The sequence below is a fragment of the Ursus maritimus genome, unplaced genomic scaffold, assembly GCF_017311325.1.
Source record: "Ursus maritimus isolate PB19 unplaced genomic scaffold, ASM1731132v1 scaffold_19, whole genome shotgun sequence".
NCBI lineage: Eukaryota > Metazoa > Chordata > Mammalia > Carnivora > Ursidae > Ursus > Ursus maritimus.
The window spans coordinates 54,148,339-54,161,832 of NW_024424341.1; the positions used below are offsets into that span (position 1 = coordinate 54,148,339).

A 13,494-nucleotide genomic window follows, 5' to 3' on the forward strand; every position below is an offset into this window, starting at 1 on the left:
AGACACAGGTGATCTCAGTGGTTGCTTCTAGAAGCCTCTGTGGGTGTGTGTCTTGGTCTCATTGGCTCCATTTTCCAGATGCGGAGACTCAACGATAAAGAAATTAGGGCCCTCTCCTGGGACATTTGGGGTCTGTTTAAGTTGTCAGGACCAGAATTCCCTTGGAGCTACATGAGGTAAATGAGAGTGTTCACTGGGAGGACATGGGGTCCTCTGCCAGTTCCGAGGGGTTCTGAAAGCCAGTAGGAACCAGGACTGGTACCAGATGCCTGGGCCCCATGCACTTCTGATCTGTTTCTCTTTTTATCTGGTCGTGGGCCAAAGAAGCCTGGCCTTCCGGGTGGCCAGGACGGGACTGATGAGTCCAGGTGCCTGCCCCAGGCAGTTCGTGCGGACTTCGCAAAAATCCACATCCTTCCTGTCTAATGGGGCCTGAGAGGGCCCGTGTCTCCCTTGTGGGGGCAGGGGGAAGACCTTAGAGAAGGGTGCCTGGGTCCTGCAGACACTGCAGTGTGGTCAGACTCCGAGGGCCATGCCCTCAGCACCAGGCTGTACTGTTCCGTGTGCTGAGAAGGTGGATTCCGGTCCTGAGGTGGAAATCACCACTGTCCTCAGACGTACGCATCTCCTCGTTCCAGCTGGGGGCTCACGGAGGCTGCAGAGGACCCCCACATACAGCCCAGCAGAATGCCCTTGGTTAGTGGGGCAGTCCTCGGCGCTTGTGTTTTGTGGGTGTCATTAGTCTCTACTCACCGTGGGATTGGATATGTTTTCTTGGCAGTTCTGCCAGCCGGCATTGACCTCTGTGCCCAGGTCTGTGCTGGGGACACAGCAGCGGCCAAGACAAACCTGCCTCACAGGCTCGCTGTCCAGAGGGGAGGTGAGAGAAACCAGTTGGCCAAGCAGCCAGTGGAGCCATTCTAGAGGGACAGAAGCATGTGGAAGGAAATGAGCCAAGGGCTGGGCTAGAGAATAAGGGAGTGAAGCCGCTGGATGGGTACCTGGCCTGCATAAGAGTATTGAACGTCACAGCTGGTCCATGGGACCGGGTCCCCCCCACCCCACGCCTGATGAACTGAGCTTTGAAGGCAGGCCTGCCTGCACGGTCTTGTCTGCCCTAGCTGTGTGTCTTTGGCAAGTGCTTTCCCCACTCTCCCCCCAGCCTCCTTTTCATCTTCTGGAAAGGGTGGGGGAGGGGGATCTGCACCCTAAATGGTCGTTGTGGTCAGGAGGATGGCAAAATGTGTTAAAAGCAAGGACCGTGGAGCCAGACTGTTGGGCTTGAATCCTCCCCCTTCCCTTTATTGGCTCTGTGACCATGGGCAGGCTGCTTCATTTCCCCCTGCCTCAGTTTCCCATTTGAAAAATAGGGATAAATGATTAAAGCAGTAAATGAAGTAAATTTAGAATTAAAAGTTGCCTGTCATACAGCTGGGACTGGGTGTTTAGTGTGCCCTGTGCCCCTGGGGATCCAGGGGTAGGGGCCTTGACTTTCCCCTTCATTCAAGAGCACTACTGGCCTTATCACGCTCCTAATGTGTGTGAGGCTCTGTAGGGGGCCTGAGGTAAGTGCTGTGATCCGCCTCCTTCCTCTGCCCCCAGAGACTCCGAAAGCTGCCGGCTCCTCTGATCTCACGTGTTTCTGTAACAGGATCTTCATTCAGTTGGGCCAAGGGGCTTGGAAGGTCAGAATGGGAGGCAGGGGGAGTGAGGCAGGCCCATGGCACCTGCCATCTGTGCCCTTCACTGGAGCGGGCAGGTTCTCCCAGGGCCCTGCCCCTTCCTGGCTGCTCGTGCTAGCCCAGCCTGCCCCCTGCAGCTGGCCGGCCGCATGCAGCTCCTGGCAGGACGCAGCTCCCGGCAGGCAGGCAGCGCGGAGAGGAGCCACTTGCCTCCCAGGAGGGGGCAGGGAAGAACACCAGTCACCCACGAGCTGAGGCCATCTCCTGTCCAGTGCAGTTGGGGTGTCCTCCCCTTTGTCCCGTGGGTCCCTAGGGAGAAGGGAAGGGAGACTTTGCTCCGCCCACAGAGCAAGCCATCACATTCATTCCTTCGCAGTGATTTCCTGCAGCGAGTCCAGGGACCTTGGGGAGCACGTGTCAGTGGGAAGGGCGCACTCTGCTGGGGAAGGTACCGTTTCCAGCTGCAGCGTGACGTGCACGCTCCTCTGGTCCCTCTGAATTACTGACAGGCTGATGGGGATGGAGGAAGCTTGAATGATTGTTCACTGGGAAGAATTGCTCGTGACCAGGGTGCCTGCCTTTTTCCTGGGGAGTCACAGCAGAGATTTTTCCAAATAGGCAGAGCTGCTAGAAGTCCCCACCCGGCCTTCTACTCACTGGTGGAGGCAGCTACTCCCCTTCCCTCTGTCTGGGCCATGTCCCCGCCCCACTCCGTGTCCAGGCTTCTTGGCACCCAGCGGCTGTGCCCCAGAGTGCCCTCTAGTATGCTGATCTGCGCCAGGTCCGGGAAGGAGCTCCCAGTCTGGCAGGATGGGGGTCTTCCCCCAGGGGCAGTGGCTTCAAAGCCCAGGGCATCAGGGGTTGTAATGGACGGGGGCAAGGGCGCATTTCACTTTTTATCGTGGCTTTGGGGGCGGCCACGAGGCCCGTGAAGGGGCGGAGTGCCTTCGTTCCCGGGTTCCTGAGCTCTTCACTTGCTGCTCTGTCTCTGTATTAGTTTTGTTAGGGTGGGTTTTTTTGTTTTTTGTTTTTGAGTAATCACTACACCCAGCATGGGGCTTGAACTCACAACCCCGAGATCAAGGGTCTCACACTCCACCGACGGAGCTGCCAGGCGCCCCCGCGCTAGTTTGCTTTTTAACAGTGAGCACAGAGCTTTATTTTCTGTTTCATGAAAGGTAGCATTCACGGGCACACCGTTCTGCACCTAGCTGTTTTTCAGTGAGTGTATCTTGGCTATTGTTCCCTGTTGGCTCAGAGCAAGGGTCCTCCTTCTCTACGGCCGCGGAGAGTTCGGTGCCTGAGCGGACCAGGCCTTTATCAGCTGCTCCCCCGTTGGCGGATTGTGCTGGCGGGCCCTGTTCTGCCCGCGCAGACGGTCCTGCGGTGAAACACCGGAGAGGGGTAGAACTTGCACCTTTGCGAGGGTATCCGTAGGCTGTGTCTCCAAGCGCGGAACAGCTGGGTCGATGGGTATCTGTTTGGATTTTGGAATTCTGACCGGCGTTGCCAGATTGCCTGCCGGTGGAAGGGCTTGTGCTGGTTGGCATATTCAGCAGCCGCTTGAGGGCACGCCTGCTTCCCAGTGTCACCAGTACCCCCGTCCAGTGTGTGGGCGGTGGCCTGTCTGGTAGGTAAAGAATGGTGTTGGCTTGCTTCTGTTTCATTTGTAACTTCCCTCACTCTGAGATCACTGAGCGTTTAAGAGTTTTAACACACGGTTTTCTTTTTGGGGAACAGACTAAAGGAGGCATGCTGGTGGCTGGCATGGAGACGTGGGTTAGAGCCCACAGCCAAGCCAGTCCAGTGCTCAGGGAGGGCAGACATGGAGACCGGCAGACGAGGGCCAGACCTTCCCTCTGCTTCCAGCTGGAAAAGTGTCCTTGGGCGAGTCACTTTCCTCCTCCGGACGCTTCTGGAAAGCTTCCCAGGGCTGTTGGGAGGCATAAACAAAGTCAGGCTTGTAAATCAGTCTGGGAGTAGGTGCCAGATGGTGGCTCCTCAGAAGCATGGAGAGGCCCGGCGACTGCCCGTGCGTCTGGAGGGGCGTGGGGAGGCCTCAGAGGCGGGAGCAGGGCCGCTCTGTGCACGTGGGCAGCGTGAGATACCTGGTTCTGGGGGCACAGGGGCCGGATGGCGCTGTGTCTGTGGAGCTGGTGGGGCCTCGGGCGCCTGTGCCCTACCTCCTCCCTGTGTCGGGCTCCGGGAGGCTTGGCTCTGCCCCGGTGCTGCCCCCCGCGCCAGTTTTGGGGCAGCCCAGGCTGTGGGAGGGATGTGTGTGGCGTTTCAGGAGTGCACGAAGGAGCCCGATGCCTGACGAAACTGCTTGCAGGGCATTTGCTCTGGTCGGCTCGGGGCTGAGCATGTGTCCATCCGTGACCTCATCGCAGCCAAGAGACAAGGAACCTTCCCTGAGTCCACCCAGCTGGCCTGGGTGGAACTGGAGTCTCAGACTCCTGTTTTTTTGACTCCAGAGACCGAGTCTTTGCCCCGCCTGTGTTCATTTGTTCCAGCAACAAGTGTTTATTGTGCACCTACAGTGTGCCCTGTGCGCACCCTTCTGGGGATACTTCAGTGAACAAAAGCAGTAAAACCCTTCTCATTGCCTCGTAAGCAAACCAATAGGAGTATAAAGCTTTGTTAGGTCGTGAGAAGTGCCACAGAAAATGCAGCAGGATGCAGGGGTGGACAGTGACAAAGGGGACTGTTTCTCTAGGGGGGTCAGAGAAGGCCTCTGAGGAGGCGATGTTGGAGCAGAGCCCTGCAGGCAGGCAGGGAGGGAGAGAGCCGTGGAGATAGAAGGTGGAAGGGGGGCCCCGAGACTCTGGGCGGAGGGACAGCAGGTGCAAAGGCCCCGAGGCCTTATGAACAGATGGCTCTGTCCCTGACAGAGATTGAGTAGGGACCTTGACTGCTGGGCCAGTTCTGTTTCATGAACAGAACTGCGTGTAGGTTTTGCCACCCACTGCTCTAGGATGACAACCCTGTCCCGTGCTTGGTGACTGAGACCCACCGTGGGTGCCCCCACCTCCTCCCGCACACCCCCGGCCCTCCTGATCATGTGGCTCCCTGCCCAGGTGCACTGTGCAGTCTCCGTGCCTGTACCTGGTCACAAAGTTCCCTCTGCCCAGGATGCCTTTCTCTCTGCTGTCTCGCTCTTCAAGTCCTTCTCTCTGAGACTTCCTAGGCGTTCCCTTCCAGCAGATCCCAGTCTGCCCACCCGCCCTGCCTCTGTGTTCCCTCCCTCCTCCCGTTACAGCCTGTGAGGCTGCTGTGTGATTGCTTTTGGCTTTGTCTCCCTGACCATGCAGGGATGCTCTGGGGTAGGGCCGGGGTGGAGCTTGGTGGCTACTTGCCGGGACGAGAGCACACCAGGCTGGTCGTGCCCAGCCACTGGGGCTACTCGGGTCTCGGCAGCACCGTGAGGAGCCCCGTAGGGTGGCTCTGCTAAGGGACAGGACTGGCTCTCCAGATCCCAGCCATCCTAAAGAGAAAGACGAGTCCTTCTGGCAGCCTTCCCGACCTGATACTAGAGAAGGCTGCATTTCTAGGCCCCCAAACCCGTTGGTCCAGCCTGCAGTTGAGGGCCTGAGGGCCTCAGGGCACCAAGGTTTGGGCAGGGGGCCGGGGTGGGGGGGCGCACTCCTGCCTTTGACCATCCCTCCGCCTCTTCCCCGCTTCGCGACGGAAGGAGAGCATTTAGTGTCATGAGAGGTCCCCGCTGTGTGGCGGGCAGTGGGCTGGAGCTCGCCACTCGGCAGGATGACGACGGGGAAGAGCAGCTCCGCGTGTGTCTGGCAGAGCGCCTGGTGGGGAAGCGGCCGGACTGAGCAGTTCCCCCTGTTCTGTGCAAGGAGCGCTCGGTCACGAAATGAGTGGTTGCTGGCACCCCTCATCTCCCTCCAGGCTTCCTGGTTCAGCAGGCCCTCGTCCAGGCCTCTACAGTAGTTCTCCCCACGGAACAGGGGGCCCCTCCTGCTCAGAGTCCTGGTCCACTTTGAGGCCTAGCACCACAGCCAGATGTGAGCTCCTCCCCCTGTCTGTCACTCCCTCCCCATCTTGATGCCTTCTCTTTGCCTGGCCTCCATGCTGGGCAGTGTTGGGGACACAGCCTGGACCACACCCCTGGCCTGTCTTCCCAGGGTTCTCAGTACAGTGGAGGGGAGCCAGACAGGTCTGTTGCCAGACAGTGACGGCTCAGAATGGGCAGGGCTGGGAAGGGGTCCTGACCCAGCCCGCAGGTCAGGGAGGGCTTCCTGGAGGAGGGGACATCTGTGCTGAGAGCTGAACTGAGAGAGGGGAGGGGGGAGGGTATGAGGTGTGTGGAAGCACGGGGCCTTCTGGGAGAGAGAAGATTTGGGGGTGTGGCTGGAGTACTGTGTCCAGGGGAAAGGAAAGGGCCATGGACAAGGCTTAAAAGGGGCCTCTGGGAGCTGGCTTCCTCCTGACTAACTTATCTTAGCTCAGTCTGGAGTGTTCACCTCGCCCTCCTAGGGCATACCTGCCTCCACCCCCCAGCAAGAGCCCCCAGAGGGTGGCAGCCAGGTCAGAGCCACCCCAGTCTTCCCGTGCGGTGCACAGTTTGGCGTGCGGTAGGCCTCAGGAGGTATCTGCTGAACGAACCGCAGAATGGCACCCAAGTTGGAATTCGCCTGGATTAGAGCTAAACTCCGAGGGGCTGAAGGAAAAAGGGAGAATCTGTTGGATAGGGACCTGAGGAGTCCTGAATAGTCAGGTTGCAGGCCTGCCTGGGTCCAGGCTCTCACACGTCTGAACTCAACCTTTCCTCTGAGTTGGCTGGGGAGGCCTTCTCCTCCTGGTGGATGCCAGGATGGCCACCAGCAGCTCCGGATGCGAGAGGTAACCTCAGCCCCACCCCTGCAGAGGAGAGCTCTTCTTTCTTGACAGTTCCAGCATGACCCTGTGACTGGCCATGGCTGGTTCCCTAAGGGTCAGCCTCAGCCAGTTACTGTGACAGGGGCTGTGGACAGACCGCTGTCCGCTCCTGGAACCTTGTGGAGAACAGTGGAGAGTGGAGGTAATATGATGGTCCCACCAGGGTCCCGGGATGGCACCGGGAGGGCGGCCGGGGAAGCAGGCCATTCGATACTTTGACCAGCATTGAGGCCAAGGCAGCAGTCCCTGTGAGGACGGGTTGTGTGTCTGACACAAAGTCTCCCTCACCGCGTCCACAGTGCGGCTGTGGGTTTGTAGGCCTCCCTGCCAGCCTTCTGTCCCGAAGCTATGAGCCCACAGTGGCCTGGTTTAGGGCAGGATGGTGTTCCACAGATCTCAGGCCACGGGAGCATCAAAGCCTGGGGAGTCGTGCAGGAAAGAGCCCCGAGAGCCTGCTTCCTGCGTCCCGCATGGAGAGATGCCATCCTGCTGGGGCCAGGCCACCCACCTGCCACGAGATTCTTGGTTTCCTGTCTGTCGGGTGGGTGGATGTGATGGTGCCCCTCCCTCGTGGGATAGGCTGAGCGTGGCAGGCAGCCTCCCAAGGTAGGCTCTGCTGATGCTGCTGGCTGGCCCTGGGAGGCCGAGGCTACGCGCTCTGAGCTAATGGGGGATTAGGAAGGGGATTAGAACCCAGGCTGCTGGCTCTGGGCTGCCCCATGCGCTTAAACCTTACTTGTCTCCTCTGGTGTCCCCACCGTGACAGGCTCCTTGTTATTGGACACAGTGGGCTCCCCGCCCAGGTCTCCAAGAGACCCCCTTCCTATGGAATAGAATCCTCCCCAGACCTTGAGTAGCTCCTGTCATTGCCCTGCGCCCAGCCCTGGTGGCTCCTGTCTCAGGCAGAGAGCAGCCCTCGCTTCCCTCCCCTGGCCTCCCATGCACTATGTCCTAGTGCCCTGGGTCCTGCCGGGCCTGCTCCCACCCCGTACGCCGACCCCCCCTGGGGCTGCTGCCCGCTAGTCTGTATCTGTCTTGTCCTTGTGAAGCCCCAGCGGGGAGCCCTGGGCCCCTCCTCCCTCGCCCCTTCCCTCTGCCCCCCACCCCCCACTGTTGCTTCCTGGTGTTTGACTCCCACTGGGATGACTGTGTCTTCTTGTCTCCCACCAGCTCCAGGCTGGCAGGGATGGCCTGAGTCATTGCCGCCCCCTGGTGCCCAGCCTCTCCTTGCGTCTACGGGGTGCCTTTGCACCTGTGTGCAGACAAGAGCCCCGGACCAAAGACAGACGTCTTTCTGCCTGTCACCCGATGCCCGGCATCGGGTTTCTCTCCCTACCTTTGTGAGGGCCAGCGCAGCTGGGAGGGGGAGGCAGGCTCCGTGTGCCCCCAGCCTCTTCCTGGGAGCCTGGCACGAGCTCCTGGGGCGAGCTGCAGAGCCTCACCCCTGCAGGAAGTCCTGTCCACCCACTGCCACACAGCAGCATCCCTCACCAGAGCTTTACACCTTGCCCCAGGCGGAGTCCGGGGGCCCCCACAGCCTGCCTCTGCCCCTGGTCCCTTCCTCCTCGAGCCAGAGTGGTACAAGAAGCCACGCTCCAGTGTCAGACCAGCGCGGGTCTGGCTGTGTGTTCTAGTCCCGCCTCTCCTGGCTCCGGGATCTCGCACAGGTGACTTGCCCTCTCGGAGCTGGCCTCCCCTTCTCAGAAAATGGAGTCTTAACTCTGCCAGCCTTGGATACCCGAGCTGGCTAAGAGGACCTGTGCCTAGAAAGTACTCAGCGTCGTGCCTCCCCCAGAGTGAGTTCCCGGTACCTGGCCGTGGTGCCCACCATCCGCGTCCTCTCGGTCCGGTCGTGACTCCTGCTCAGTCAGACCTGGCTCCGTGCGGTGGCTTAGCAAGTGCCCTCACATCCTCAGCTCCTGAGACCCTGCAGAGTCCCTCTCAGAGAGGGGAAGAGGGGTCACGGGTGTTGATCTCAGCCTCACCAGGCCAAGGCCCGAGCGCGGGTTTTCTTACCCCAGGCCGGCACCTCTCGGTCGGCCTTCCCTGGCAAGCAGGCGCGCTCTGTCTCCCTCGCTGCCGTCCCCTCCTCTCTGACAGCCGCTTGAAGCCCAGCCCCTGCTTGAGGGGGACCTTCAGGGCGTTGGACTTGGGACTTGAGTGAACATGTTTGAGCCCTGACCTGACACGCGCGCACACACATGCAGGTCCGCACGCGTGTCCCCCTGCTCCCACACATTGCGTGTGTCCACCTGGCCTCCAGCCGTTCCCCAATGGACAGGTGCTCGCATGCCTCTCTGGGGCCCTGCCGTCCAGTGGGGCAGGAGACACGGCCGTGCTGGCTGGCGGTTCGTGTGCCCCCATGAGTGTGCCGGGCGCCAGTCTGAGGGATGAAGTCGTCCCCAGTCACCACAGGTAGCCGGGGAGTTAGTCACCCTCGCCCCCTGTTAGGGATAAGGCCATGGAGGCACAGAGGTGAAATCGCTTTGCTCAGCATCAGAGTTTTAAATTAGGATCCTGTCAGGATCCACCCCCGGCACTCTGGCCGCTGAGCCCCTGCGTCTCCAGTGGGGAGCCCCGGGCGCCCCACCCAAGAGGACGGGGGGACAGGCAGCAAGATTCAGGCCCTGGTCACTTCAGACAGCAGCCGTGCTCTCACTACTCCGCAGCCTCTGGGGGGGGCCTGGCAGCCGCTACCGGCCGGCCGGGGGAGCTGCTCACTGACTCGCCGTGTCCTCGCCTTGACCATTTCACCGCAGCAGCACGAACAAGTGAACGGACGTGCGGAGGGGCCAGTCCCCGGCTTCCGCTAGCTTGTGAAGGGCCGGCATGGGGCCCGGCACAGCGCTCACGCTGGCCAAATGCTGCACAGTGTTTCTCCGGACCACCTGTACTGCCATTTCCTTACCCCTTTTTCTTAAATTGATTCATTTTTGTTTTACTCGAATATGTTTCATCTCATTCCCAAGCAATATGGTAGTTCCTTTTTGTTAATACCAGTATGAAGCCACATGCGTAATGATTACTGTGAGGTTACTGTGGGCTGCCTGACGCCCTCCTGTGTCCCCGCTGGGGCCGCGCCAGGCCTCGGGGCATGCTGGTGGTGCTGTTGGGGTAATCGAGGTGGGGCGGAGCCGCCCTCAGGCTGCCGTGGACTGGCTGAACACCCCCCACCCCTCACCCCCCCCCACTCTTGTGCCCTTAGTGTCTTTCCCCAGTGCTGTCCCCTCTGGAAAGTGCCTCCCCATCAAAGAGGAGTGCCAAAGCTGCAGTTGGTATTCCTATCACCAGGGGGCGCTAAGTCACTCTGGGCCTTAGGGGCTCTCCCACTTCTGGGATTATGTCCACTCCTTCTGGCCCCTGTTCTTTTCCCCTTCTGTAAATGACCGGCGGATGCGACCTCTGTGAGCTCTGGCTGTGACCTTGTGTGTGAGGCTGTGCTGCATGCAGACCCCACGGAACCTGGCTGAAGGGGGGGCCAGATGGCAGCTGTGGCTGGTGTGGCGCTGGCCAGGTTAGAGACCCCGGGCTTAAGCTTATGAGGAGGCTCCTCAGAACAAAGACCGACCCAGTGGGCAGGGCTGGGATGCTGGATCTCAGGCGACTTCGGGAGCTGAACAGTCAGGGAGAGCTTCCTGGAGGAGGGGATGGCAGAACTGAACACTAAAGGATTGATTGCAGCTTGAGAGCTTGCTTAGGATTCTTATATCCTGTAGGCTCTAGGATGCTGAGAACTGCTAGTGATGGCCCCCCGGTGCCCAGGCCCTCCTTCATTCCCATCTGATGTGACCGGGCCAACCCAGCCTTGGCCCGGGGTCTTGAAGTGAGCTTGCCCAGGGGAGCATTTGATAAAGCCTGTGCACCCCTTCTCAGAGTGATGATTTTTTTTTTCTTTCCTTTTTTTTTTTTTTTTTTTAAAGTAAGCTCTACGCCCAGCTTGGGGCTTGAACTCACATCCCCAAGATCAAGAGTCAGTTGCTCTACCAACTGAGCCAGCCAGGTGCCCCTTGGAGTGATGTCTTTTTTTTAAGATTTTATTTATTTATTTTTAAAGATTGATTTATTTCTTAGAGAGGGGCAGAGGAGAGAGTCTCAGATGGACTCTGTGCTGAGCACAGAGGTGGACGGAGGTCTTGACCTCATGACCCTGAGATCACGACCTGAGCTGAAGCCAAGAGCTGGACGCTTAACGTGCCATCCAACTGTCCTTGAAGTGATGATTTTTAAAAATTTATTTATTTAAAGCTTTTATTTATTTATTTGACACCCACACATACACACACAGATCACAAGCAGGGGGAGCGGCAGGGAGAGGGAGAACAGGCTCCCTGCTGAGCAGGGAGCCCGACGTGGGACTTGATCCCAGGAGCCTGGGATCATGACCCAAGCTAAAGGCAGATGCTTAACTGACTGAGCCACCCAGATGTCCCTGAAGTGATGATTTTTAAAGACAAAAAATAAAGTAGGATTACAAAGGATACCAGTTAAAATACAGTTAGCTAAAAATGTTTTTTTAAATTGCAACCCAGTGTTTCTGCTCTTCCTCGCCGGCACAGGAAAGGGCAGGATAGAGCGGTGGCTCTGCTGACTGCCGTCTTCACAGCAGTGGTGAGCGTTCAAAATCCGCGGTAACCGGCGCACGCCGCGAAGCACCTGTCATTCCTATTGGTGCCGACGTCGCTGGGTCTGTTAAACACTGTTTCTCTTCTCCTCTCTCTCTCTCTCTCTCCCTCTCCCTCTCTCTCTCGTTTTGCCCATGTTAATAAGAAGGAAGATTTACATTTCATTTCAGTTCACTTAGTGAAAGTAGAGAAGTCCTTTTTCCTCCCGCAAGCGTGTGGGAAGCCTCAGGCGTCGCCAGACCCAGAGCAGCGGGACTCCCTGAGGCAGCTGCTCGAACCCTGGGGCCGCCTCCCTGGGCAGGGCCAGCTCCTGAGCTGGGTCTGCGGGAGGGCGGCTGGCACCGGGGAGGCTGCAGTCACCTGCAGCTCTGCTCAAGGAGGAAGCGAGGGGCTAAGCTGGGGCCTGTGGTAGCTTCTTTCTTCCAGGACAGCAGTTCCAGCACCCCCACCCCCATCCAGCACAGCAGAGAGAAAGCTCTGGAGCCAGGTGCACGACTCTGCCCTGTACCAGCTGCCTAGCCTCGGGGAGGCAGCTTTCCTTCCCTGGACCTCGGTTTCTTTCCCTAGAAAACAGGGTGGTGCTTGATGCAATCTGGAAGGAGGGTCCACTGGAAGAGGCTTACCTGGAAGCTTCTGAGGGCCTCCCGCTGGCTCCCGAGGGCCAGGGCAGGATGGCAGCAGGGTGAGGGTAGGCTGAGGTCTGCCAGAAGGCCCTCTGCCTGCTCCATTCCTTGCCTGCCCTGTCGTCCCTGTGCCCACTCCATTCTGCTGATGCCAAGAGCATTCTCCAGTGAGCCCGACTCTGCCCCGCTCCTGCCTGGAGACTTCCCTTCCTGTTCTCTCGGCTGCCCTGGGGCAGAATCCAGTATTTCATAGACAAACACTGGAAACAGTATGAATGGCTTATCCAGTGAATTGGTAAACAAAAGGTACACATCAGACGTTGACTAGGTAGCCCTGTAAAGGGGCCGAAGCTCAGAATGCTTGTGCTCCACGAAAGAGGCTAGTCACAAAAGGCCACAGACTGTTTATCTCCATTTTAAAAATATTATTTATTTATTTATTTATTTGACAGAGATAGACAGTGGGAGAGGGAACACAAGCAGGGGGAGTGGGAGAGGGAGAAGCAGCCTTCCCGCTGAGCGAGGAGCCCAGCATGGGGCTCGATCCCAGGACCCTGGGATCATGACCTGAGCCGAAGGCAGACGCCCAGGCACCCTGCTGTTTCAGGAGCGGGGAGTCTGAGAGGCCACGTGCATCACAGTTAAGAGCAGAGTTCAGTTCCCCACTCCACCACTTACCGGCTGTGTGACCTTGGGCAAGGTGCTTCACCTCTCTGGGCTCAGCTTTCTCATAGCATCAAAGTACAGATTCATTCTCTCATCCAGAAAACAAAACAAACCACGACAAAAAACACAAGTTGAACTCCTGTTTTGGGCCCAGCCCTGGGCTGTACAGTGTTGGGACAAGGTGGTGACCAGGGTAGACCCAGCCCTGCCCTCCCTGTCTAGTAGGGGAGACAACTGACAAGCAGAACAGTCGTGTGAGGTTAGTTGTGTGATGTTTGTGCGAAGCTGCTCGAGGAGCCGTGGGGAGGTGTGGAGGGAAGGGCTGACTCGTTTGGGGGCCCCGGGGCCACCTCCGCGGGGCAGCAGTGGCAGCCTTGACGGGGGGACAGAACTCAGTGGGTCGTGGGAAGGGGCGTTTTGTTGTGGAGGCCGGGCGTGGGGGGCAGGGGGTGAAGGCCTGGGTCCTTTGTGTGCCTGCAGCCCAGAACGTGACCGTGGACGAGGTCATCGGTGCCTACAAGCAAGCCTGCCAGAAGCTGAACTGCCGGCAGATCCCCAAGCTCCTCCGGCAGCTCCAGGTACGCGCCCGGGGGAGGGGCGCGCTCAGAGCAGGGGAAGGGGGTGGGGCAGGGGTGGGGTGGGGGGGCGGTCCTTGGGCTGAAGCTTTGCTCCCTCTGCGCCCCCCCCTCACAGCCTCCGGGCCTCTGGGGTCTGCCCTGAGCAGGGAAGGGTGTACAGAGCACCACCCCCGCCCGGCCAACTGGCCCAGGGCCCCTGTAAATACATCCTGGAAAATCCTCTGTTCAGTGGCAAAAGCGGTCAGGCTCTTCCTGAATGTTTAAACGGTGTGGGACGACGTAAAGTAACAATTTGAGCTGTCTGTCACTCCCCAAAGAAATTCGGTTCCCCTGGGGAAAAGCCGGATGTCCGTTTATTCTTTATGGTCTCTATACGTTCTGTAAACACTGATTTTTTTTAAAGGTAAAATACTACAGGCATAAAAAG

At 58.7% G+C, this 13,494-nt stretch overlaps 1 protein-coding gene across 1 annotated transcript in view; it reads left to right on the forward strand.

Annotated features, from left to right (window-relative positions):
- PPP1R37 (protein phosphatase 1 regulatory subunit 37) overlaps window positions 1–13,494 on the forward strand; it is a 39,202-nt gene that overhangs the window by 18,248 nt on the left and 7,460 nt on the right. Inside the window, exon 2 of the mRNA XM_040634146.1 lies at window positions 12,970–13,067. Coding sequence (XP_040490080.1) covers window positions 12,970–13,067 — 98 coding nt within the window. The remainder of the gene's footprint in view (window positions 1–12,969; window positions 13,068–13,494) is intronic.